This window comes from Rhinopithecus bieti, unplaced genomic scaffold (genome assembly GCF_001698545.2).
Source record: "Rhinopithecus bieti isolate Rb0 unplaced genomic scaffold, ASM169854v2 scaffold_11919, whole genome shotgun sequence".
Classification (NCBI taxonomy): domain Eukaryota; kingdom Metazoa; phylum Chordata; class Mammalia; order Primates; family Cercopithecidae; genus Rhinopithecus; species Rhinopithecus bieti.
In genome coordinates, this window is record NW_016807055.1 from 182,113 (window position 1) to 205,898 (window position 23,786).

At 44.9% G+C, this 23,786-nt stretch overlaps 2 protein-coding genes across 3 annotated transcripts in view; both read right to left on the bottom strand.

Moving 5' to 3' along the window:
• BCAR3 (BCAR3 adaptor protein, NSP family member) overlaps window positions 1–23,786 on the bottom strand; it is a 150,113-nt gene that overhangs the window by 112,249 nt on the left and 14,078 nt on the right. The window contains exons 1-2 of one of the 2 annotated variants that reach the window (XM_017879773.1): window positions 14,171–14,489; window positions 7,234–7,561 (exon numbers count right to left, since the gene is read on the bottom strand). In XM_017879773.1, coding sequence (XP_017735262.1) covers window positions 7,234–7,550 — 317 coding nt within the window. In that variant the 5' untranslated portion in view covers window positions 7,551–7,561; window positions 14,171–14,489. Of the gene's footprint in view, window positions 1–7,233; window positions 7,562–14,170; window positions 14,490–23,786 lie in introns of those variants that run through there. The other variant, XM_017879775.1, reaches the window with a different exon arrangement.
• LOC108534427 (60S ribosomal protein L26-like) lies at window positions 5,691–6,534 on the bottom strand. Its single transcript, XM_017879778.1, has one exon. It carries the CDS (start codon window positions 6,171–6,173, stop codon window positions 5,742–5,744), a length of 432 nt encoding a protein of 143 aa, XP_017735267.1. The 5' UTR covers window positions 6,174–6,534; the 3' UTR covers window positions 5,691–5,741.

Consider the following 23,786-nt stretch of genomic DNA (forward strand, 5'->3'; position numbering starts at 1 on the left):
TTTTTTTTCCCCCAGAACAGCTGAGAATGCGTAGATCCTGGCATTTAGATTCAAATCATCCTTGTCAGTAGAGGATTTAGGACAACCACCAGACAGCTGGTAGATCTGCAGGCACTTTCCACACTCTGGACTTCAACCCAGGAGGAGCGCGAGATGCAGGGGCTGAGCTCACCTCTGACCCAGCTGCTCCTGACCTCAGCACACCGGGGGCCACCAGGGGCCAGGACATTCACCATTCCTTGGAATTCACTAAACTATTCGCAACAGCTGCATTCAAACACCAAGGGGGTATTTCAAAATGTTAGTAAAACTCAAATTTACACTTACAAAAACATCAATTCAACCCATGGACTCTTACTTTCCAGAAACATTCTTGAACTTGGGCTGTTAAAAAGCCATTGTCACTATGCTCACTCAGTAAGTATACCGTCTATTAAATAGAATCTATTAATCTAGTGAAAGTTTGTTTTTTTTTTTTTAGATGGAGTTCCACTCCTGTCATCCAGATTGGAGAGCAGTGGTGAGATCTCGACTCACTGCAATCTCTGCCTCCCGAGTTCAAGTGATTCTCCTGCCTCAGCCTCCCCAGTAGCTGAGATTACAGGCATGTGCCATTACGCCCAACTAATTTTTGTATTATTAGTAGAGACAGGGTTTCACCATGTTGGCCAGGCTGGTCTCAAACTCCTGACCTCAGGTGATTCATCTGCCTCGGCCTCCCAAAGTGCTGGGAATACAGGCAGGAGCCATCGTGCCCGGCCCAGTATTTTTTTTAAACTCAAAATCCAATTTTTTTCTCCAAAAAGTACACAAAAAGCTTCCAGTTTGCAGACAGCAGACATGCTGGGTATAAATAAATTGCAGATGTTTGCATGTGGACCTTCACACCATACATCCTTCTGATTAACCCTGAGCTAAAGGCTGGTGTATTTGAGTGTCTGAGGGAACATCTTGCTTTGTTAAGGAGAAGGCAGTAGTTACAGAAATCAGTGGTACTGAAGAAGAATAACTAAAACCATTTTTCAGATGAGGGCATTGACAATCCAGAGTTAGGGCTTTAAATCAGTGTTTTAGATGAAAAAGCTGCATAGATCCTGGACCTTACATCTTTGCTTCAACGTTGAAGATCTGACATTGTGACAGGGTAGGTTAGTTACTGCCTGGGAAAATGTACCGCTCATTTTAACTAGGGATAATTCTGCAGACTTTCTGGCCACTGTCAGTTAAAACACTTGTGATGAGTCAGTCAGTTCCACTCATGCAAACTAATGAAACACCACATTGTCCCACCACATGCTCCCACAGCACAAGAGGCAGAAGGAATTAGGCACTCACAGCTGTTCCCAGGAATGTGTGCCTCCATGTACCCACAAGCAGGAAAAAGACCTGAATGGTCTTCAAGCACTGATCCCTCAGCTATCCTAGCAACACAGACATCCCGACAACAGGAACCAGTCTCCTCTCAGTCCAAGGAAGGTTCCAGATTTGAATACAAATTCATCCTTGAGAATGAATTGACAGCATCTGCAGTGACCTAAATGAGATTGGAAACTATTATTCTAAGTGAAGTGACTCAGGAATGGAAAACCAAACATCGTATGTTCTCACTGATACGTGGGAGCTAAGCTATGAGATGCAAAGGCATAAGAATGATACAATGGACTTTGGGGACTTGGGGGGAAGAGTGGGAGGCAGCGAGGGATAAAAGACTACAAATAGGGTGCAGTGTATACTGCTTGGATGATGGATGAACCAAAATCTCACAAATCACCTCTGAAGAACTTACTCATGTAACCAAACACCACCCATACCCGAATAACTTATGGAAAATATAAAATAAATAATAATAATAATTCATCCTTGAAGATAAATGAATCAAGGGGATATCAGCTGAACGATGTGAACGTCAAGAGGAAATCCTGTCTGCAGACCTCTAGAGAAACCTGGGTCTGCTTGCAGAACAAAGGCTCCTTCTGTGACATCAAGCAGCAGGTTTAAGAGCTCCCTGGCTTCTGGCTTTGGCCACCTTTCAAAACCACAAGTACATCCAAGGGCAGCCAAGACAACAACAAAGCCAAGAGATAACAGTCACCAAAAGAGAAGACCAATTCCCCTTCCAGGCCTGCCTTCTGCCTGGCTCTCAGCAGGCAAGGCTCCATTCTCTCCAAAGTAGGTGTCCAAGGCACTGAATACAAGCAGGGTACTGATCACTGTGCAAGAAGATAGCTCAGAGGATGCCCACAGCGGGTGCCGACATTCTTGGGAGGCTATGGAACACACTGTCTGGGGAAGACCCTATAATACTTTCTGGGTTCTAATCCTAGCTCAGTGATCCATTAAGGTATGATCTTAGGTGCCTCAACATCCCTGAACCCATTTCCTCAACACTAAATGATGATACTGATGATGGTGATAACAATATTCATAATGAAATCTGCTATGTCTCTCATACAGGGTTACAATGTTCAAACAAGGTAGTTTATGAACATATCCCTTAAGCTATCTGAAAACTATAAAATGTAGGTGATAACAATTGATAATATTAGGATAATTATGTTTATTATTAATTATTAGGATAATTAATAATGGAAGAATAATGGAGGAAATGACACATGTAGATATGACAGCTTAATCATGCAAGTTTTAAGATCAAAGAAGAGACTTCCTCTGCTTTGTCTTGGGCCTCTGATAGGATGTATGTTCAATGAATGCTCAATTATAATAAAGGTGACTTTTTTTTTTTTTTTTTTGAAACACAATCTCGCTCTGTTACCCAAGGCAGAGTGCAGAGGCATGATCTTGGCTCACTGCAACCTCCACCTCCCGGGTTCAAGCGATTCTCTTGCCTCAGCCTCCTAAGTAGCTGTGATTACAGGCGCACGCCAACATGCCCGGCTAATCTTTTTGTATTTTTAGTAGAGATGGGGTTTCATCATGTTGGCCAGGCTGGTCTCGAACTCCTGACCTCATGATCCGCCCACCTCAGCTGCCCAAAGTGCTGGGATTACAGGCGTAAGCCACCACGCTCGGCCTATAAAGGTGACTTTTAAATGATTAACAAGCTAAACATATTTTTTTGGAAAAGAGCAAACTTGCAACAGAGTACTTCACAAGACAAAGAGGTGCTTATCTGGAGGGCCTCCCTCTGAGTGAGATTGGGGAGGCAGGAGACATCCAAGGCGGCCCACTGTCTTCATGCCAATACCCAACATGATGAGATGCAATGTTTTCAGAGCTGACATCTGGGCAAGTCACTGTCAACTCAAATTAACCCCTGAATTCACTATGAAAAGAGAAAAAGAGGTGACTGAGCTGGAGTGAATGGTTGGTGTTTTGCAGCTCCTTTCAACTGGAAGAGCTGAATGAGAAGTTCTATGTCTCTCACTGTATTTCTGTCGTGGCACCTTTGGCAAAACCTCCCTCTCTAGAGCCTTGGGTTTTCATTCAGGCTGCTTGGTCCTAGCTTTTCATACACAAAAACTTTGTTTATATCATGGCTGGTTTCAAAAAGGAATTGAGGCAGCTTATAATCTTATTAAGAATACTTCACAAAAAAAAGAATATAAGGTATTTTGAACTTCTCAAAATTAAGAACACCTCAGGAGATTTTTCTTTAATGTGTCAGAAAAATAAATACATTAATAGTAGTACAGAGCGGGGTAGGACTTTATGACCCTTTGACAGAGAACCATATGCCCTCTCACTCAGCACAATTTTTGAGGGATATGCATTTGTTACTTCCTGTATTCATCTTTAACAATAAGATATTTTTAGTTAAGAAAAAAGATGTGAATTTGGATTAATATAGCTCTCAATCATAAACAAACCCTAAACCAGGAGTGCTTGTTAAGTCTTCCACAGCCTGGAATTCAAACTCAGGACCTGCGCCCACCCTCTGATAAGATCTTTTACAGAAATATGACCTCTGTCCAAGTCAGTTTTCAAATCAAAAAGCTTTACACTCTTGGCAGCTTGACAGCTTGGACCTTGGGTGTTTACCAAGAACTTCTCCAAGATAGGAAGGGTGACTCCATTACTACTGCCTCCCCACCCACCCCCCTAGTGTGAGTTTCCCTTTGTAAGAGTTGGCATCTAGCCAGGGCCTCAGAACTTCAGTGAGTAAGTCTATAAACTGTCTGTGTCTAGTACACGGTAGACACCTAGCTCAGGGCAGTTTAAGTTAATAAATGAAAAGCGGTCCACCGTAAGCTAGCTAACAGTTGGTTCTGACTCCACATCATGCAGCCTGGCATCTGTGCTCATCTTTAACAGGCCAAGTTACCTGACTTTGCTGCTCACCTCCTACATTCTTGCCCCTTACGTGCCTTACGTGCCAATGAGGCGATATTAACAATCCTGTGTACAGGTATGCACCTCCATGTTCACCCATTCCAGCAGTGGCTGTCTGCCAGCTGAGCTGGGAGGTCACCCACCTAGATTTTGTGGAGTGGGGTCCAGGACCTTCTAACCCCCAGGATACCCCAAGGAATGTCCCAATCTGGTGTCAGAAGTAGTTCAGGGCTCTCTAGTGGTTTCTATGGAGATTATCCACTTATTTTCTTCTTGTACTACTGTAATTATGGAACTGAGAATTCTGAACTCTTGTTCACCTAGCTTTGTACCAACACCTACACTGTTCTCCTCTCAAGGTGCTGCAGTCCAGCCACAGGCCATTCCAGTTCCTTTTGGGGTTTTCAAACGTGCCAAACTTGCTCTCACCTCCAGTTCTCTGCACTTGACTTCCCTATGCCTGCAACAGCCTGGAAGGCTGATGGTTGGTTGCTTTCCCTCATTATGCAAATCTGAGCTTAAATATCATCTCAGAAACCTGTTTATCCTGCCAAAAATATACCACCTCCGATAAATCTCCAGCATATCACTCCATTTCCTCTATAGCATTTGGTATAATCTGCAATTGTCATATTTATTTGTACATACTACCTAATTCGCTCACTAGAATGTAAACTCTGGGAAGACATTGCTTCAGATGCTCCACTGCTACCCTGTTAGTTCACATATTTCCACCACCCTATAAAAGAGCAAGAACAGATTGTGCAATAATTTGGCTACTAGAATGTCTTCAATGCTGGACCAGCCCTTCACTTAAGATAATCAGAAGGACTGAGCAGAATTTTCCTGGTAAGCCCTGGGGCTTATAAAATCAACATACTCTAATATAGGTGCTCCACATACAGATACTGAACAAATACATGAGCTAGGATCCAAGCGGCTTTGCCACAAGCTTGGACAAAAAGAGAGATAACAAAAGAAACCATCCCATTCTTTACCAGATAGCATCACAGGCTGCTGATCTTCCCCAACAGGAAAAGGAGTGCAGTTTCCAAACTAGCTCTAACAGGCAGAAACCAGTCACAGCCAGGCCCATTACAAACCCAGAAAAAAGCATTTACAACCGTAAGACTCATTTACCCAGATCTCTGTCACAGAGAGGGAAAAATCAATTCTTGTCCTAAAGTATTCTGAAGCTGACCTGATGGTGCATCCATATAAAATTTTATTTCAGCTTGCTGACAACTAAATATAAGGAGACATGGGGTCTAATTTATAGACATCCTAGCATCTCTACAGAAGTGGATGGACATAGTTCAGAATCTGATGCTATGATAAAAAGAAAGTACTTGGGCTTTCTTTTAAGGGACTTAATAGAGGAAGTTGGATTTTTTTTTTTGTTTGTTTGTTTCAAGTTTTAATCAAAGCTTTTATGTAAGATTACTTTATTCCTACATCTTCTCAATAGTTTCTTCCTTGTATTTGCCCTTTTCCTTTCCTACTTGGCGAGACTTGGCTTTCCGTTCAAGGATCTTTTTGCGGTCTTTGTCCAGTTTTAGCCTAGTGATAACTACCTTGCTGGGGTGAATGCCTACATGGACAGTTGTGCCATTAGCCTTTTCCCGCTGCACCCGTTCAATGTAGATAACATATTTCTTCCTGTAAACCTGGACTACTTTGCCAATTTGCTGACCTTTATAGTGTCCTCGTACAACCTGAACTTCATCATCCTTTCGGATGGGCATAGATCGCACGTTGTACTTCTGTCTCAGCTCTTTGGAAAGAGGGGAAGACATAATCTTCCTGCGAATGTGGGAAGGTGCATTGAAATGCCTTTTGCGATTCTTGCTTCGGTCGGAAGTCACAAAGGGATTAAATTTCATTTTGGCTGGAAAAGCCTGCACACGTCTCGGGTCCTAAAAGTCTCCCAGTAGGGAAGTGTGGTCTGGAAGTTCCGTGAAGACTTTACCGAGAAGTTACTTAGAGACTATTCTCTAGGAAACGACATTGCCCAGACTCGAGTCTATTTCCACAGGCTCCCTTTCCTCAACGCATTTTTGAGTCCCCAGATCCCCGGTCCCTCCATCCCTTTCCGGTCCGGCGGCCCTTGATTTAAGCGACCAACAGGTAAAAAAAAAAAAAAAAATCCCGGCCTCCCCTTCCTGGCTGCTACTCGGCCGACGGGAGATTCTCGGGACCCCCGCGATCAGAAGCCACCATGCCCAAGAACGGATGGCTGTGGATTACACTCGCTTGCCCGCTGAATCCTTCGGAAGTTGGATTTTTAAATACCCTCAAATATTACATAATGTTAAGAAGTGGCCAATTTTTATTTAGGTGTTAATAGTTTTTTACATTGTGGTTATATAGTTTTTAACATAAGAGTCCTTATCTTTGAAAGGAACATACCAAAATATTTACAGACAAAATAATATTAAATCTGAGATTTGCTTCAAAATAATACCAGATGAGGGAAGTAGGTGGGAGTACAGACAAAACAAGACTGGCCCTGAGCTGGTAACTGTTGGAGCCGGGTGACAGGTTCCTGGGAGTTAATTAAATTATTCGCTCAACTTTGTGTATGTTTGACATTTTCTAATAAAACTTCGGAATCTCGCTTCGTTGCCCAAGCTGGAGTGCAGTGGAGCGATCTCAGCTCACTGCAACCTCCGCCTCCTGGGTTCAAGTGATTCTCCTACCTCAGCCTCCTGAGTAGCTGGGATTACAGGCACACGCCACCACACCTGGCTAATTTTTTGATTTTTAGTAGAGACAGGGTTTTACCATGTTGCTCTGGTCTTGAACTCCTTACCTCATGATCCACCCATCTAAGCCTCCCAAAGTGCTGGGATTACAGGTGTGAGCCACCACACCCAGCCATAAAAACCTTTTTAAAAGCCCTTTAAGGCAAATCATCTTCACTAGTGAAATTACAGAAGTTACCTGAATGTGAAGGTTTCGCAGTGCCGGTCCTGCCATGGGCTTTCCTGGATGCTGTCCTGGGTCACAGGTGAGTTCTGCCGTGGGGATTTGGAGTGGGGGAGGGTACCCATGTGACTGAAGTCATCACAGGACCTTATGGGAGAAGGACCTTTTTTCTTCCGTGGAAGGGTGCCATGTATAGACACATCTTGATAGGCATCTGGGCGATGCTCAGCGAGAGGGGACTTGCTGCTCAGAAGGTCCATGGACGAGGCCAGGGGGAACTGGTGATTCACCGGCATGTTTCTGGGAAGGCTTGCAAATTTTCCTGCAGCCATAATTCTCAACTCTAAGGGGGAAAGAAAAGAGTGAAGATATAAATCTACGAGAGTCACAAGAACTGACTTCCTACTAACAAAAGGAAACGGAAATATGCCACATAAAATGAAATATTCACAGACCATTAACAGATCCACATTTAATGTATCACTAGTGGAGTCTAATAAGAATGGGAAGTTTACTTATTTATTATTTTATTATTTCAGATGACTGATGGAAAAGCACAACTAGCAAAAAAAAAGGTGATTAAGGGAGGACTCACAGTTGCAGTAATAAATGTATGAAAGAAATATTATAAACTGTTAGATAATTAGCTCACATATTTTCACAGCAGTGTAAATGATAAGAACAGGCAGGGATTATTGAAATTCGTTAGCCGCTAGAATTGTCTTCAGTGCCAGACCAGTCCTCAGCTGTGCTACCCAGGATGACGGGACAGAATTTTTCTGGCAAAGACCCAGTGTTTATAAATAAATCAATGCACTCTAATTAGTGAACACGGGCTAGGGTCAGGGGTCAGGAGGTGGGCAATTCTGCCATACACTAGCAGGCTCAGCTGCAAAGGAAAGCCACTGAGGTGCCCATGTACATGCTGCATGTACATGTACAGAGGGGTCAAGATCTGCCTGCCCCCAGCAGAGTTAGGTAATGCCCATGGGTGCCTGTACAGTCAGGGAAGAATAGACAGGAAAAGGGAAGAAGAAAAGAAAAAAAATGGTGGGCAAAGGAGGCATGGAAAGGGAAAGGAGAATGGCACATGAGGCTGTGTGCAGCAAGTAGCCCCGACACTCCCTCCTAGCTAGGACCATGAATAGAAGCATTTACCTTAAGCAGAGTCAGTGCCTCCAGCTCCAAAGCAAACTACGGTTTTGGCCTAAGACAAATTATATAACACATTTTTAAGGCCAATATACAGAAGAAAAGAAATAGGAGGCGAAAGAAAAAAAAAAAGAGGGCTGGCTCCTGGAGACAGAGGCTCCAGGATCTGTCTTACAATAGTCATGATATCAGACTCTGGTCTGGACAGCACTGCAGGGTGGCCAAGCCCAACACACAGCCCTTCCCCTGGGCTGGTGAGGAGAGCTGCCCCTTAGTCTGTTCTCCAGTCCTGCAGCCCTCTTTCCTCGCAGACCACCCTTTCCACTGCATTATTCATGGAACAGCTTCGAGTGAAAATTCTCACTTAATAGCACTACTGCACAGTCAGTTCTACAAAGGAACTGCAGACTTGGGACGCAGCTTGAAGACAACCAAGAAGAACGCAACCCTCCACAAGTTGACAGAAGTGAAGCAGCGACAATGACATTAGAGTGTGTAAAGAAAACACATGTGTATGTGTGTATACAACAAAACACACATGTCCACTGCTTCCACATGAGATAGTGAGAAGCACAGAAGTGCTGGGGGTGAGATAGAAGGAGCATCTTTATTAAAGGCGTACAATCCTAACCCTGTCCTCGGTTCATTGTCAAATCCAGTAATTCTGGGGCTTGCCTGCTCCATGTCTAATTGGTACCACACAGAAGGCCTGCTCACAGTAGGTGCAGAACAATAGGACAGAGTCCTGTGCAGCCCCTCCCAGCTCTGGCCAGTACCTGGCACACTGTCAACACTTGCTCAATGCTAACCATCCATATTAGTAAGGAAACCAAACTCCCTAGCCACCCTGCCTGAACGCAAGTGACGTAAACCGACTAGGATTCTTCCACCATACACACACACACACCCCACAGTTGTGAATTCTCTCCTGTTCAAGCTATCAGCACCTTCCTTCTTCACAGACAGGACTGGGTCACTTCAAAGAACCTCGTGGGGAGGCCTGCAGCACTCTACAGAACTTCTTCATGTGCATAGGGCCATGCTGTTGATCAAATCTATTTCCAAGATAGCAAGATGGGCAAAAGTCACCCTAGCACCAGTGCCTTTGGCAGCCTGTTTCCTCTCTGCTTCTCCAACATCTATTTAGACTTCCGGATTGCCCTAAAGTGTTCTAAAATGTCCTTCAAGTTACCAACACCTCAATTTATTCTCCAATAACAAAGGATGTTAATACTTCCCCTTCTTACCTTCAATTCAACTAACATTTAAGTGCCTATTTCATACAAGACACCTGGAGAAAAAAAGATACCTAAGACCCAATACCTGACTATGAACTCTGAGAGAATAATTTGTAGAGACCCTTATGCTGAAAGGAACAATTAATTTTGACAAAAGGACTTAAGATGGCTCAGAGAGGGCAACAATAGAGACAAAGCATTTTGAAAAGTTCACGTGTAGGGAAAAGCCTCCCGGGACAATGCTATAATGGCAGATGTATAAAGGCATGGAAGTGTCCCCACAGGCTCAGGACACTCCAAGTTGTGTGCTGTGGCTCGAGTGAAGCTGAGAAGCATTTCCCAGAAACGACTTAGGTTAGGACCAGACCATGGAGTCTTGAAGGCCTTGCCAAGGTGTCTGGACTTGACTGTAAGTGCTAGGGAAGATCTGGCAGGGAAGGACAGAACCCAGTCAGTACCCAAGTAGGTGACTCTGGTTGTTCTGGAGGGGAGAGAAAAAGGAGGCAGAGAGGTTACTGAGGCTGATGGTGAAACCCATGGAGGAACAATGAAGAAGTCTGACCTGGGACAGCATTTGGGTAAAGGGAGAGGAAGGAGAGAGTGATGAGACATCAGAGCTTGAGGCATCTGGCTGGAAGGAAGAAGCCTACAGCCACAGGAGGTGGTGCGATGCTGTAACATGCCGAGTAGTTTCAGAAGGGGACCCCTGCAGGAACCAAGCGCAACACTGGAGCTGCTGCATGTGAGGTATAAGCAATTTAGTCTAAGAGGAGGTTAGATACTGGTATGCAGAATTAGAAGTGGGGGCAGATGGAGATTTTTAGGAATCATCAACATAAAGGGAATATTTAAACCAGAGAGTAGATCCCTTAACTTGTTATTATCAGATGTGATAACAGCTGTGAAAGTACCTCTTAAACTGTCAGGAATCATACAATACCCATGAATTATATCCCTGCTCTCTCTCACCCTGGCTTCTTCAAGTCTATAAGGACCAAAGCAAGGAATGAGTTCTATTATAAAAACATAAACCATTGGTTCTCAACCTGGCTGCACATAAGAATCCTCTGGGAAGCTTTTAAAATCCTGATGCCCAAGTCTCAGCCCAGAACAATGAAATGAGAATCTCTGTGGGTGGGACATTAGCATTAGTCTCCAGTATTGACCAATGTGAAGCCAGGATTGAGAACCACTGGATTAGTGAGTCTCTTTGGTACACAGCAATTCAGTCATAATTGTTTACCTGCAAAACAGAATTCAATGATGATGAAGGGGTATCACTCAATCAACACAAACATTCATTCTTCAACACATACATTCACAGAGGGTCTCCTTTATGGCTGGCACTGTGCTAGGTGTTGGGGACAGCATTAAACAAGACAGAAGTGGTCTGTTCTCATGAAGCTAACAATATTCTGGAGGAAGCAGACAATAAGTAATGACCATAAGTACTGGTAATTCCCAGTTCATTTTTCTAGATAATGGAAATAAATGTTCATTTGATATATATTCTCTGCGGGCTCAAGGTGTACAAAGGCTAAGGGCATAATAAATTAGACAAGGTCCTGCTTTTATGGAGGAATCCAACCTAAACAAACAAGAAAATGAGGTAACATCCAAGTTGTAAGCAGGCTAAAGAACATAAAACAGGATGAACTGACAAAAGATGACTCTTGGGGGTGGAGGGCTACTTTACATTAGGGTGGACTGGGAAGGCCTCTCTGAAAAGGTAACAATGACATGAGACCTGAAAAAACGGAAGGGAAGGAACCAGTCAAAAAAAGGTCTGAAGGGGGGTTCCAGGCAGGGGATCCGGCAAATGCAAAGGTCTTGCTGTAGGAACAAGTGGTGGATGGAGACTAAACCCAAGTCTCCAGTCTCTGGCTCCCATGTTTTCTCCACTAGGAAATGTTTCTGTCTCAATGTCCCTAGTCATTATATACTTCTTATGTACCACTTGATTTTTTAAAAATAAAATGGTATGACTCAGAACCTAGGCTTTGGAGGCAGGTATCTTCTACAGGTTCAAATCTCTACTCTGCCACTGACTTACTAGCTGTATGGCCTGGGACAAGTTACTCAACCTCTCTGACAGTTTCTCATTTTAAAAAATGACTTAACAGCTATTTGATAAGATTGTTGTAAAAATTAAAAGTGATTGTGTATACAAAGTTCTAGAAATACTGCAAGTACTTAGTAAATAGCAGGTCCCCTGTAAGCAGGGCAGGAGCTGCTCTTATCTATCTTGTCAGGTAAGAGTCACTGTATCTCTGTTATACTGAGAGTTCACAAAGGAAGTAACTCTGAGAGTTCACAAACGAAGACTGCAACTGGGAAGGATGGGGAGGGAAACGTTTTAACCTAGAACAATAGGTGCAAAGACACCAAGCCAAGTAGGACATGGACACAGACACACGTACAGGCAAACCAAGTGAGCCTACATGCAGTCTTTAGAATAAAGCCCAGTCTGGCCATCTAACTTCTCTCTACTGTGCAGGAAAACAGACACAACGTCCTGACTCAGTCTAATGCCATAGTCTGCAATATACAAAAGTCAAAGACTCTGCATCTTGATATGAAAATCTGAGACTCATGTGACCATCAGGAACAAGAGTGAGCCTGACAAACTCTACCATATGTGCTGCCTTCCTGGGCCTGGTCAGTTGCTGGGTTTTGAAATGCTTGTGAACTGAGGCCCAACTCACTTGCTTTACAATGATGTCTCAGAGAAACTGATGATCTTGCAAGCTGAGGCAGAGATAAGCAGCCCACTTGTTTGGATTTTACTCTTTTATTTCTGAAACGGGATATTTTCAAGTTTAACTCATAATGGTTATCTGATGTGGGCTTTAAGAACTTTTCATTATATTTTAAACTCTGGAAATGTAACCGTCTCAGCTGCCCCATGACAGAGAATTTACAACTTGGATCTGTAGTTTTTTATCTTCTCTGGAGAGTCACATGGAGAGAGGAGATGGAACAACCACACATATTCACTTACAATGCTCATCCACTTAAAATGAAGTTTTGCTTGGGTTTAGGAATTAAGAGTATCCCTTTATTTTTGAAGTAAACTTATGAAGTCTAGCCAAATGATTCAAGTATGAATAATTCCTCCATGGATTGTATTTCGAGCAACACAGTACAGGATTTACCCGATAAGGTTCTGAAGATTAGCATCCATTTGACAAGCAGTTCTTTCTTTGTGAACAGGAGATTTAGACCTTGGTTAGTCATCCTGGAAACGTTAGCCTTCTCAACAGCAGTTTAGAGAAAGTTGGAGTTGGGGTGGTGTGGGAGCTCCTGGCTTGGCAAGGTCTTTACGTTACCCTCAATACCCCCCGGCACGCCCGCGGACAAGCGCTTTGCCTGTGGGCTTCCCCGTTGTTACCTGGGTAGCCCCTTCCCACTTGGGCCTGTGTTGAGCTGGGCCCCACCCCCAGCACTGAGGCCTCCCCCAGCCCCCAGGATCTCAACTCAGTCCCAGGCAACACAAGGGAGGCTATCAGCTCCCAAACTGACCTTCCCTCGGCCAATGTACTTTTCTTGGGGAGGTCTGTGTAGCCTTGGGAGATAAAGTCAAGGTTTAAAAGACTCTGAATGCACGGCTCTACTTTCCATCTCAGCTAACAGCTTTAAGCGAAAACAGACCTGAGGTTAGGAAAACGGTTTTTCTCCTTTGCACCTTGCTTCAAGCGAGTTAACGCCAACACGAGTTCTCCACCCCCGAAACCCCAACCATGACCCGCCCCACACAACACACCGCCTGGCCAGATGCTTCGGAGTCCGCTTAACCTCCTCCTGGACAAGTGTCTACACCTGATTACACCATTTTAAAGCGGCTGCGCCCTCAGCGGCCTAAGTGGGTAAGGAGAGATGGGCTGTACGATATATCGGAACCTCCTTCCCACCGTCCCTCCCTTCCTTTGCCTTCCCTCCCCACTCCCCACCGCGACGCAGAGGGAGCGACACAACCAACTATTCATTCTTTCTCAACAAAGGGAGAGAGGGAGGGAGATGTTGTCAACAGTTACAGGGCAGGCTCCTTCGCTTTCTTTGCAAACTTCCCAAGAGATTACCAGAGAAACTCGCCTCCTCGGAGCCTTGGGCTTCCAGCGGAGCGCTCTGGGCCCTCGCATCTCCCCGACTCCGGCCGGCTTCTGCGGAGAGGGGCCGGGAGGGACGGGACGGGGTGGCCGGCAGAGCAGCCCCGACGGGCAGGAGGTCGGGCGAGGCCAGCGCCCGGGAAGATGCCGCTCGAGTGCCGCCGAGCAAGACGCCTGGCTGCCAATCGCTGAGCGCTCCCCGCCTTGGGCCACGTCCCGGGAGTCGCAGCGCGCTCGGAGGGCCGGGAGAGCGCAAGCCCCGGCCCCACTTCAGTCACCCCCGCCCCCAACGCCAAATCCGCTGGCGGGGGTGGGCGGCGACCAACAAGCGCCGGCTCCCCAGAGCGTAACTTTCTCCAACAAACTTCCTAGCGTGTCCTCACAGGGGCGGGGGAGGCCCAGGCGCCCCGGGAGGAACAGCACCCCGAGGACGGTCGGCGCGCGGCAGGGACTCACCTCTCGGCGCGGAGCTGGGCACTCGGGCTCTCCGGATATCTGGACCTCCCGCTGGGGCTCAGAGGCGCCGCGCGGCTGGCCTCGCACCGCCCGCGCCGCGGCTGCTCCCGGAGCAGGGGACGCTCATGGTCCGCGGGGCGTGCCCGCTGAGAAGCCCGCGCGCGTCTAGCCGGTGCGCCCCGCAGCTCCGGCTCCAGCCCCCGTCCCGTCCTCTGCCCGGCCAGCAGCAGGCGCAGCTCTGAGCTGGCGGCGCGCACTCTGGCCCTCAGCTGGTGATTTGCCGCTCCGCGGCCCCACCCCGGCGAGCCGATTCGCGCTGCCTTGCGGAACCCCCCGAGACATTTACATTCGGTGACCTCGCCAGGCCCTCCCTCTGCCCGGATTTTAGAGTTTGGCTCTCTTCGTATCTCCCCAAGGAGCCAGTCCTCAAGTATAGCTCGATCACTTCCTTTCTGAAGCTCTCTCCAGAGACAACCTCGTCGAATCCACTCCTCCCCCTGCCCCGCGTTATTTAATTACCCAACAGATCTGCTTTGCTCGTCTGCAGACACCTGGCTGGCTTTCAGTGTGAAGGGCTTTGATGAGACAAAGACCCAGGTAACCACAAATGAACCAGCCACGGAAACAGGCAAATCAATCGCACTCGCATGGACGTATTGAAAGCAAAGTGCGAGTTGGCGGTGGCACTTCAGCACTAGATGGTTTGGTAGGGTGAAAAATTGGAGCCCACTGGAAAAGACTTAACACTATCTTATATCAAGACCCATTATAAAGTCATAGAAATAGTAGAAGGATGGACAAACTGACCAATGGAATAAAGTCCGAAAACAGATTTACAATATGTGGTCACTTGATTTATGTCAGGTGCTGCTGTGCTGTATTGGGGGTCAGATTGGCTCTGTCTTTCCAGTAAATGATGCTGGATTAACTGAATCCCCCCATCCCCAATCAATTCCAGATGGAATTTTTTTTTTTTTTTTTTTGAGACGGAGTTTCGGTCTTGTTGCCCAAGCTGTTGAGCAATGGCGTGATTTCGGCTCACTGCAACCTCCGCCTCCCGGGTTCGAGCGATTCTCCTGCTTCAGCCTCCCAAGTAACTGGGATTACAGGCGCACGCTAATTTTTGTATTTTTAGTACAGACGGGTTCACCATGTTGGTCAGGCTGGTCTCGAACTCCTGACCTCAGGTGATCCACCCACCTTGGTCTCCCAAAGTGCTGGGATTACAGGCGTGAGCCACTATGCCCTACCTAAATCAGGTATTTTAAGCTCAGTGGATCTTTCCATCAAACCACAACCACATTCACATTTGTATCCCCTAGGCCTGGCACACAGTAGATGCTCAATATGTTAATGGTTTAATAGTGGGAGTAATTTAAATATAATTTTTTGACTAGGTAGTATTCACAGAACCATTGCAGTATGGTTCACAAGCTAAAACTATATAAGGTATCCAGTGAAAAGTTTCCCTCTTACCTCTGTCTCCCATCTACCCAGACACCCTCCCACTAGAGATAAGTACTGCTATTAATATTGTATGTGCCTACCAGAGTTTCTATGTGTGTGTGTGTGTGCACACGTGCGTGTATTATTACCCCCTCCCTACACAAAAAGTAACATACTGTACCCATTGTTCTACACCTTGCTTTTTAAAAACCACTTAATATATCTTGGAGATTTTCCTATATTAGTACAGAGGGACTCTCTTCATTCTTTTTTGCATAGCATTTATTTGAAGAGATGAACCATAATTTACCAGACATTTAGCTTGTTTCCAGTCCTTTCTTATTACAAACCATACGACAATAAATACAATGTGCAAGTATTCTGAAAAATAAATTTCCGGAGGTAAAATTGCTGAGTCCGAGGGACAGAACCCCTGTCTGTATTAAAAATGCCTTTGTAATTTTGACAAATAATGCCAAATTGCCTTCTAGAAGGATTGTACCAATTTCTACTCCCCAGCAATGTAAGAAAATGCCTATTTCTTCACAGCTTGGCCAGAAGGTGTTATTAATAACACCTTCAATTTTTGTCAACTTGATAAGTAAAATATGACTTTTAGTGTAATTTTAATTTACATTTCTTTTATAATAAATGAGGCTGCTTATCTTTTCATGTTTAGTAGACTTTTTTTTTCTTTTTTGGAATTTGTATGTCTGTTTTTCTACACATTTGTAGGTCTTTTTCTTATCAATTATCTAGGACTTCTTTCCATATTAGGAAGTTTAGCTCTTTGTGCTATAAGCTTCAAATGTTTTTTCAATGATAATATTAAAAGCTGTGACATATGCAAAATGCTGTTATTTTTGGAAGCAAGTAGAAGTAATTAGAGAAGTGAGAGCCAAGTTGGGGGCACTGATCAGAAGGCTATGGAATCACTTCTTGCCAAATGACAAGGGCTTTCTCTAAGCTGGTGGGAATAGAGGTAAAATTTATTACAAAGAAATAATTGACAAGTTATTAATTAGCTCCAGGCACTGTGGTGCATGCCTGTAGTACCAGCTACTTGGGAGGCTGAGGCAGACTATCACTTGAGCCAGGAACTTGAGGCTGAGTGTGCTGATTGAGCCTGTGCATAGCCACTGCACTCCAGCCTGGGCAATACAGTGAGCCCCCATTACAAAAAAAAAGTTAATGGCCGGGCGCGGTGGCTCAAGCCTGTAATCCCAGCACTTTCCGAGACGGGCGGATCACGAGGTCAGGAGATCGAGACCATCCTGGCTAACACGGTGAAACCCCGTCTCTACTAAAAAATACAAAAAACTAGCAGGGCGATTGGCGGGCTCCTGTAGTCCCAGCTACTCGGGAGGCCGAGGCAGGAGAATGGCGTAAACCCAGGAGGCGGAGCTTGCAGTGAGCTGAGATCCGGCCACTGCACTCCAGCCTGGGCGCCAGACTCCGTCTCAAAAAAAAAAAAAAGTTAATAATTAGCAATGATAACAATTACAATAACATTTGTTATACTTGGTTTAGAAGTAACTACATGCCAACTACTATGCTAACTGCTTTACAAGCTTTAAGCCATGAACCGATACTTGCCCCATTTCACAAATGAGAAAAGTGACTTTACCAATTAAGAAACTTACTCAAGTTCAAATGAGATTTAAATGGCAGAACCAAAGCTAACCCAAGTCTGTCTGACCCCTGCTGCTTGACAGAGTAGAGGAGAATGATCAAAGGTCTTCAGTCAGATTGCCTGAATAACTGCCTGGCTTGGTGACAGATGTCAAAGCTAGAGAACAGCTGCCTTTGGCCGGAGGGACAAACTCAGTTTTAGGCACACTGAGCATTTTTCAGAGCTCATTCTTGTCCATGACCACTCTTGCTATAGTGTCTCTGTGAGTCAAAGAGGGTAGTATCCCTATTTTACTGGTGAGAAGACTCAGGTACCACAAACTAAATAACCAGATGTTCTATTCCCTAGGAAACCTTCCCTGACACCCAGCATAGGTCAGGTTCCCCGGTTATATGTGCCTTACAGCACCCTCTCCTTCCTGGAATTTGTCACAGCTGGTAATTATTCATTTCTGTTATTGCTGTTGAATACCTGTTGCTCTATAGACTCTAAGATCTACATCTGTTTGTTTTGTTCTTAGTTTGGGGCCTGGCACTCGGTACTTATTGAATGAATGAACTCCTTTGGCTTTTCACCTTTATATTACATCATAAAGCTCCCCAAAGGCTAAATAAATATAATCCCCTGGATGTTGGTCATGCTATAAACAATTTTAGAATTCAAATTTCTTCAAGTCCACAACCAGGCTTCACTTAAACTTTTATTTTATTTTTATTTATTTATTTTTTTGAGATGGAGGCTCGCTCTGTCACCCAGGCTGGAGTGCAGTGGCATGATCTCAGCTCACTGCAAACTCCACCTCCTGGGTTCAAAGGATTCTCCCACCTTAGCCTCCCAAGTAGCTGGGACTACAGGCAATTGCCACAATGCCAGGCTAATTTTTGTATTTTTGTAGAGATGGGGTTTCGCCATGTTGGCCAGGCTGGTCTTGAACTCCTGACCTCAAATGATCCACCCACCCCAGCCTCCCAAAGTGCTGAGATTACAGGCGTGAGCCATCATACCCAGCCACACTTAAATTCTTAAATATCGAAACCCTGGGTTCCTTTGCCAAAGAGACACATGAACGGACAGCATAACAATGACTTCTGAGCAGCACAAGAGGCTTTGCCAGGGAACACGCAACCTGGAGTTGATCCCTTCCTGCCACAAAGTAATTGGTTGAGTCCCATCCCGTAACAGCACTAGTTAACAGGCAGCTGGGGTAGGCGTTAGATGAAATGCCCTTTAACAAGGAACAATCCCTAAAGTTCTTGCTTTGCCAAGCCCTAACAGTAACAGGTAAGGAATAACAAGTGCTTAAGCTATCACCAAGGAAGACCAATCAGAAAAGCTGAACTTAAACAATTGCAGAAGGAAAGATTGAGAATTCCCTGAAGTTAATATATCATAACTACTGATACAAAGAGCTGGCCACACTGATATGAACCAGAAAGGCAAAATTCTGCAATAATTTCAGAAGCCTTACCCCCTAGGTGCCTGCCCCTGAAGAGCTAGCCATGAACTTGCTGTCCAGTCTACTAGGCGGGGAAGTCAACTCAGCTTCCAAAAGGCCTGTGTGATAGCTGCATACTTACTATCACGTTGGCCAGAGAAATCATTGTCTGAGGACTATGGCTTACTAATCCTCAGTAAATACTATTGAATAAATAGTGACAGAGTGAAAAAAAGATGAACTTCTTGACAACACAGGCTCATTTTCTATGCAAAGTACACCTCAACCTGATTGTCTATATTTGAACCACCCATTTCAAGACTTATTCTTATCACCAAACTCTGGACCCTGTTTCCCATTTACATCCTCAGTCTAATTACTAGCTTTTTTTTTTTTCCACTAATTAGCTTCTTAATTCAACAATTCACAGAAATATACCAGAACATCTCTGGATAGGAATTCCAGATGATTTAATTTCCTTATTTACTCAGCTTTCCTTTCCAGTTTTTCCTTACAGTAAGCGTGTGTGTGTGTGTGTGTGTGTGTGTGTGTGTGTGTCTGTGTGTATGGGTTTTTTTTATTTTTATTTTTTGAGACGGAGTCTCGCTCTGTCGCCCAGGCTGGAGTGCGGTGGTGTGATCTTGGCTCACTGCAAGCTCCATCTCCTGGGTTCATGCCATTCTCCTGCCTCAGCCTCCCAAGTAACTGGGACTACAGGCACCCGCCACCACCACACCGCCTGAGCTATTTTTCTGCTATTTCTTGTACGAGGCAGGGTATTCCACCGTCGTTAAGCAGCGATGCGAATCTTGGTCTCCTAACCTCCACTGATTCGCTTGCCCATCCGCTACCAAACAGTTGTGGGCCCTTACAGGCATGAGCCACCGCGCCCAGCTATTATGTACGTATTTTATTAAAATTTATTTATTTATTTATTTATTTATTTATTTATTTATTTATTTATTTATTTATTTTTGAGACAGACTCTCACTCTTTCGGCCAGGCTGGAGTGCAGTGGAGCCATCACAGCTCCCTGCAGCCTCCATCTTCTGGGTTCAAGCAATTCTCCTGCCTCAGCCTCCTGAGTAGCTGGGATTACAGGCGTGTGCCACCACACCTGGCTAAGGTTTTGTTTGTTTTGTTTTTTTGTTTTGTATTTTTAGTAGAGACAGGGTTTCACCATGTTGGCCAGGCTGCTCTCAAACTCCTGACCTCAGGTGATCTACCCACCTTGGCCTCCCAAAGTGCTGGGATTAAAGTGTGAGCTACCATGCCTGGCCAGCATATATTATTTTTATCATGTAAAATGTTATTTAAAACAAATTCAAAACATATTTTAAAATATAAACAAAGTTTTAAAAATTCATTGAGCATCTACCATATGGAAAACATCACTAGCCCTGGGAGGTATGAAGGTAACCACATTACCAGGACTTTCATCCTACCAGGGAACATGGCATGGATCTGGAGTGAGACAAGGATGGGCTGCAGCAGAGCTCCCAGTGCTGTGGGAACACAGAGAAGGCAGAGATTAAAAGTGTTGGGGGCTGGGCACAGTGACTGACGCCTATAATCCCAGCACTTTGGGAGGTCGGGGAGGTCGAGGCCAGTGGATCACCTGAGGTCAGGGGTTCGAGACTAGCCTGGCCAACATGGTGAAATCTGCCTCTACTAAAAATACAAAAATTAGTGCTGGCTTTGACAGCACATATACTTAAAAAAAAAATACAAAAATTAGCCGGGTGTGGTGGCATGTGTCTATAGTCCCAGCTACTCAGGAGGCTGAGGCAGGAGAATCACTTGAACCTGGGAGACGGAGGTTGCAGTGAGCCGAGATTGCACCATTGCATTGCAGCCTAGGCAACAAGAGCAAAACTACATCTCAAAAAAAAAAAAAAAAAAAAGTGCTGGGGACAGACTGTTGATGCTAGAGATGCCTGTAGAGATAAAGGAGAGGGAGGAGTTGTAGGGAGGCAGGGAGCTTGATTATGAAAATGAAGAGAAAGGAAACAAATGTGTGTAAAACCTAGTGGCAATGGCCACCTGACTGCCTTCTTGAGTTATGACTGGAAAGGGCTTTATTTAGATGCTTTGGGCTACCCCGGGGTTGGGAGTGGGTGGTGATGATGAGCTGTGCGCCTTGTTCTAGCGCAGGAGGAATGCAGATGGTTGAGGGAAATGCAGGGAACAGAAAGCATTTATGCTTCACCAGCTCCCCTATACAAAAGGAGCCAGACTGAGAGAAAAACCTGACTTGCTTGGATGTACCAACTCAATCTCTGAAAGCAAAGTTAGCCTTCCAGGGCTTCACTGTCCTGTACATACTAAGATAAACAACCTAAAATGCTCATGGCAGCATCATTTACAGATAATCTGTAGAGGAATGATTTAATTACACCACATCTATACCTGGCATGCACTCTGCAGCTGATAAGAATGAAGTAATTCCATAGGTACTGACAGAAAGACAGCTGTGATAAAATGTTAGGTGAAAAATACAAGTTGCCCTTTTCATGTGAAAATAACAAACTTCTGTAATTGTGTGCATTTGTGTGGAATTATGTACAAACGTCTTGAAGAATTTCCTCCCATCAAACTGAAAAGTGAAGTTGACTGGTGAGCACAAAGGGATGCTCCTTTTCTTTCATGTTATTCTAAACTGAGCTTTTTTCTGATTATCAGTAATTGCTTTTATTTTGTTTTATAATTTACCTAGTGCTTACTATGTGCCTGGTACTATTCTAAGAGCCCTACATACATTAACTCATTCGATTTTGACAAAATCTTATGAGGTGGCACTGTTCTTTTCCCCTTTTACAGATGAGGACATGGTCCTTGCCCAGGTCATATAGCAATATGTGAAGGAACTGAGCTCTGAACCCAGGCCATCTGGTTCAGACTTTGTGCTCTTAATCACTAGGGTTCAGTGCCTCCAAAAGATTAAATAAACAAATAACACTGTTTTTAGAATCGGACACATCTGCATTTGAATCCCAAATTTTGCAAATTAGCTGTGCAATTCCTAGCAAGTGTCTGACTTCTAGATCAGTTTCCTCACATGTAAGATGAGGATAATAGTTACGTACCTCATGATGCTGTTGTGAAAACTACAGAAAATATGTTTAGTGCCAGGCACTTAGTGAGCACTTGATAAATGTAGACTATTTTAACTATTAAGATTAAACTACTAGCCCTTTAATGTATATTAGTTTTCTAGGCCATATTCTTGACGGGCTGCCTGACATTATTGGGTGCTTCAAGGGTGAGTGGAAAGGGGGAACTTGAGAAAACGGGGAATCTGACTGAAAAGTAGAAAATGCTAAATTAACACTACTGTTTCACAGTTTTGCCTAAACCCAGTCCAATTAAGCCAATAAGATTAATAATATGTGTATGAGTTTTAGAGTCATTCTGGGGTAAAATCTCCTTATACTCAGGAGGAGAATATGGAGCCTCAGGGATTGCCAAAGGCCACCAAGCAAATTACATAGCAGAGCCAGGACTGAAAGTGAGACTTTCTAATTCCACATCCCATTCTCTTTCCACAACACCCACTTCCTGAGCCAGTGTGGGGCTATCAGGGTTGGGAAGTGGTGACTTCAGCCTCTCAGAAGGAAAGCATTATAGAAATGATAGTGGTAATGGTCCCACAGCGGGGACTGCCTCCCATTACTTCACAGGCTGCTGTTGCTGAGTGGGGAAAATGGTCTCCCCTGCACTTCAGAGCTAAATCAAAGCAGGGGAAGTATGACAGACACACCCCTTCCCTGTGGGGTACACACAGCCCGGGGTCAGATTACTGTCCCTTTCTCTAGGCTGTTTAGGTTGCTTATTTTTACAGGAGTTACTCTACAAAGCAGGACACAATCCACCCCGCAAGAGACAGGTGGCCTGGGCAGGCAGGTGGCTGCCAGTGGGTGGTGGGAGGGGCCAGAGTGGAGCCTTGGTCCTTGCTCCCAGCTCAGCAGCCTCCTGCTTGTGCCTGTTACTTCCTCATTTTCCACCAAGGAGCAGAGCGGGCAGGCAGAGCCCAGGAGGGAATGTCTATTTATGAGGCTCTGACCAGCAGCCCATTTTTCAGGCTCAGTCGATCCCTGCAAAGTAAGGGTCATTACCCCATTCTCCAGGAAAAAAAAAATGGTGTGGAATGGCACAGTGAGTCAAATGGAAATGGATAGGAAAGATCCAGAGTTCTCAGGCTTTTTTCCAATAAGACAAGAATATGTACAATTCACTCTCATGTGAGTGGCAGGGGTGTACGAACCCATACCATTCTCTTTCCCTCAAGAGACCTTTTGCTACTAAAATGTGGACAACTCTTAAAGCTGGAGTCCGTTACACTATTCTCTCTACTTTTGCGTATGGTTGAAAAATGCCATGATGAAAAGTTAAATAATGTTTCTAAAATCTCTTTGGAATGCAAGTGAGTGAAAGTGGTGCTATGATACAGACAATCTAGGGTTGGCCAGTTTGATTTTTAAATAAATGATTTATAACTGACACTGCATTATTAGGAATGAAGTACTTGCCGCACAGCTCAGTGTCCAGTGCAAGAGCAGTTGGCACAGCAAGCTGGAGGGCTGCAAGAGGCTGTCGGGTTGGCCCTTTCCTCTCTGGTTCTTTCCTCACAGGAACCCCCCTCCCCAATGCACACACAGCTGCTGTGGGGCATTCCTCTTGTGTGGTAACCATTTGGAACTGCTTTTAATGGTGCTATTGACTGAGGTTTCCAAATGGTAAGAATAATTTCCAGATAGTAACACAGTCAAGCATAAGGAGTCACACAAGAATTGGCCTAGGTGTCTGCAAAGAGGGACAGAGCACCAAAGGTTCTGATGGAGGAAACACAACCTAAATATGAATCATAACAGCTATGCTTACCAGCCCAGGGCTAAGAACTTCGCGTGCATCATCTGAGTTAATCCTTTCAGCAACCCAGAGAGGTGGGGGTTATTAAGCCCTTTTTATAGATGAGAAAATGGAAGCACAAAAAGGCAGAGTAACCAGCCAAGTTCACAGAGCTTGGATGTGGAACTCCCTAAACTGGCCTCCCTGTCTCCACTGCCCACTTCACCTCCGAGTGTGAACCCTTGTTCCTCAGA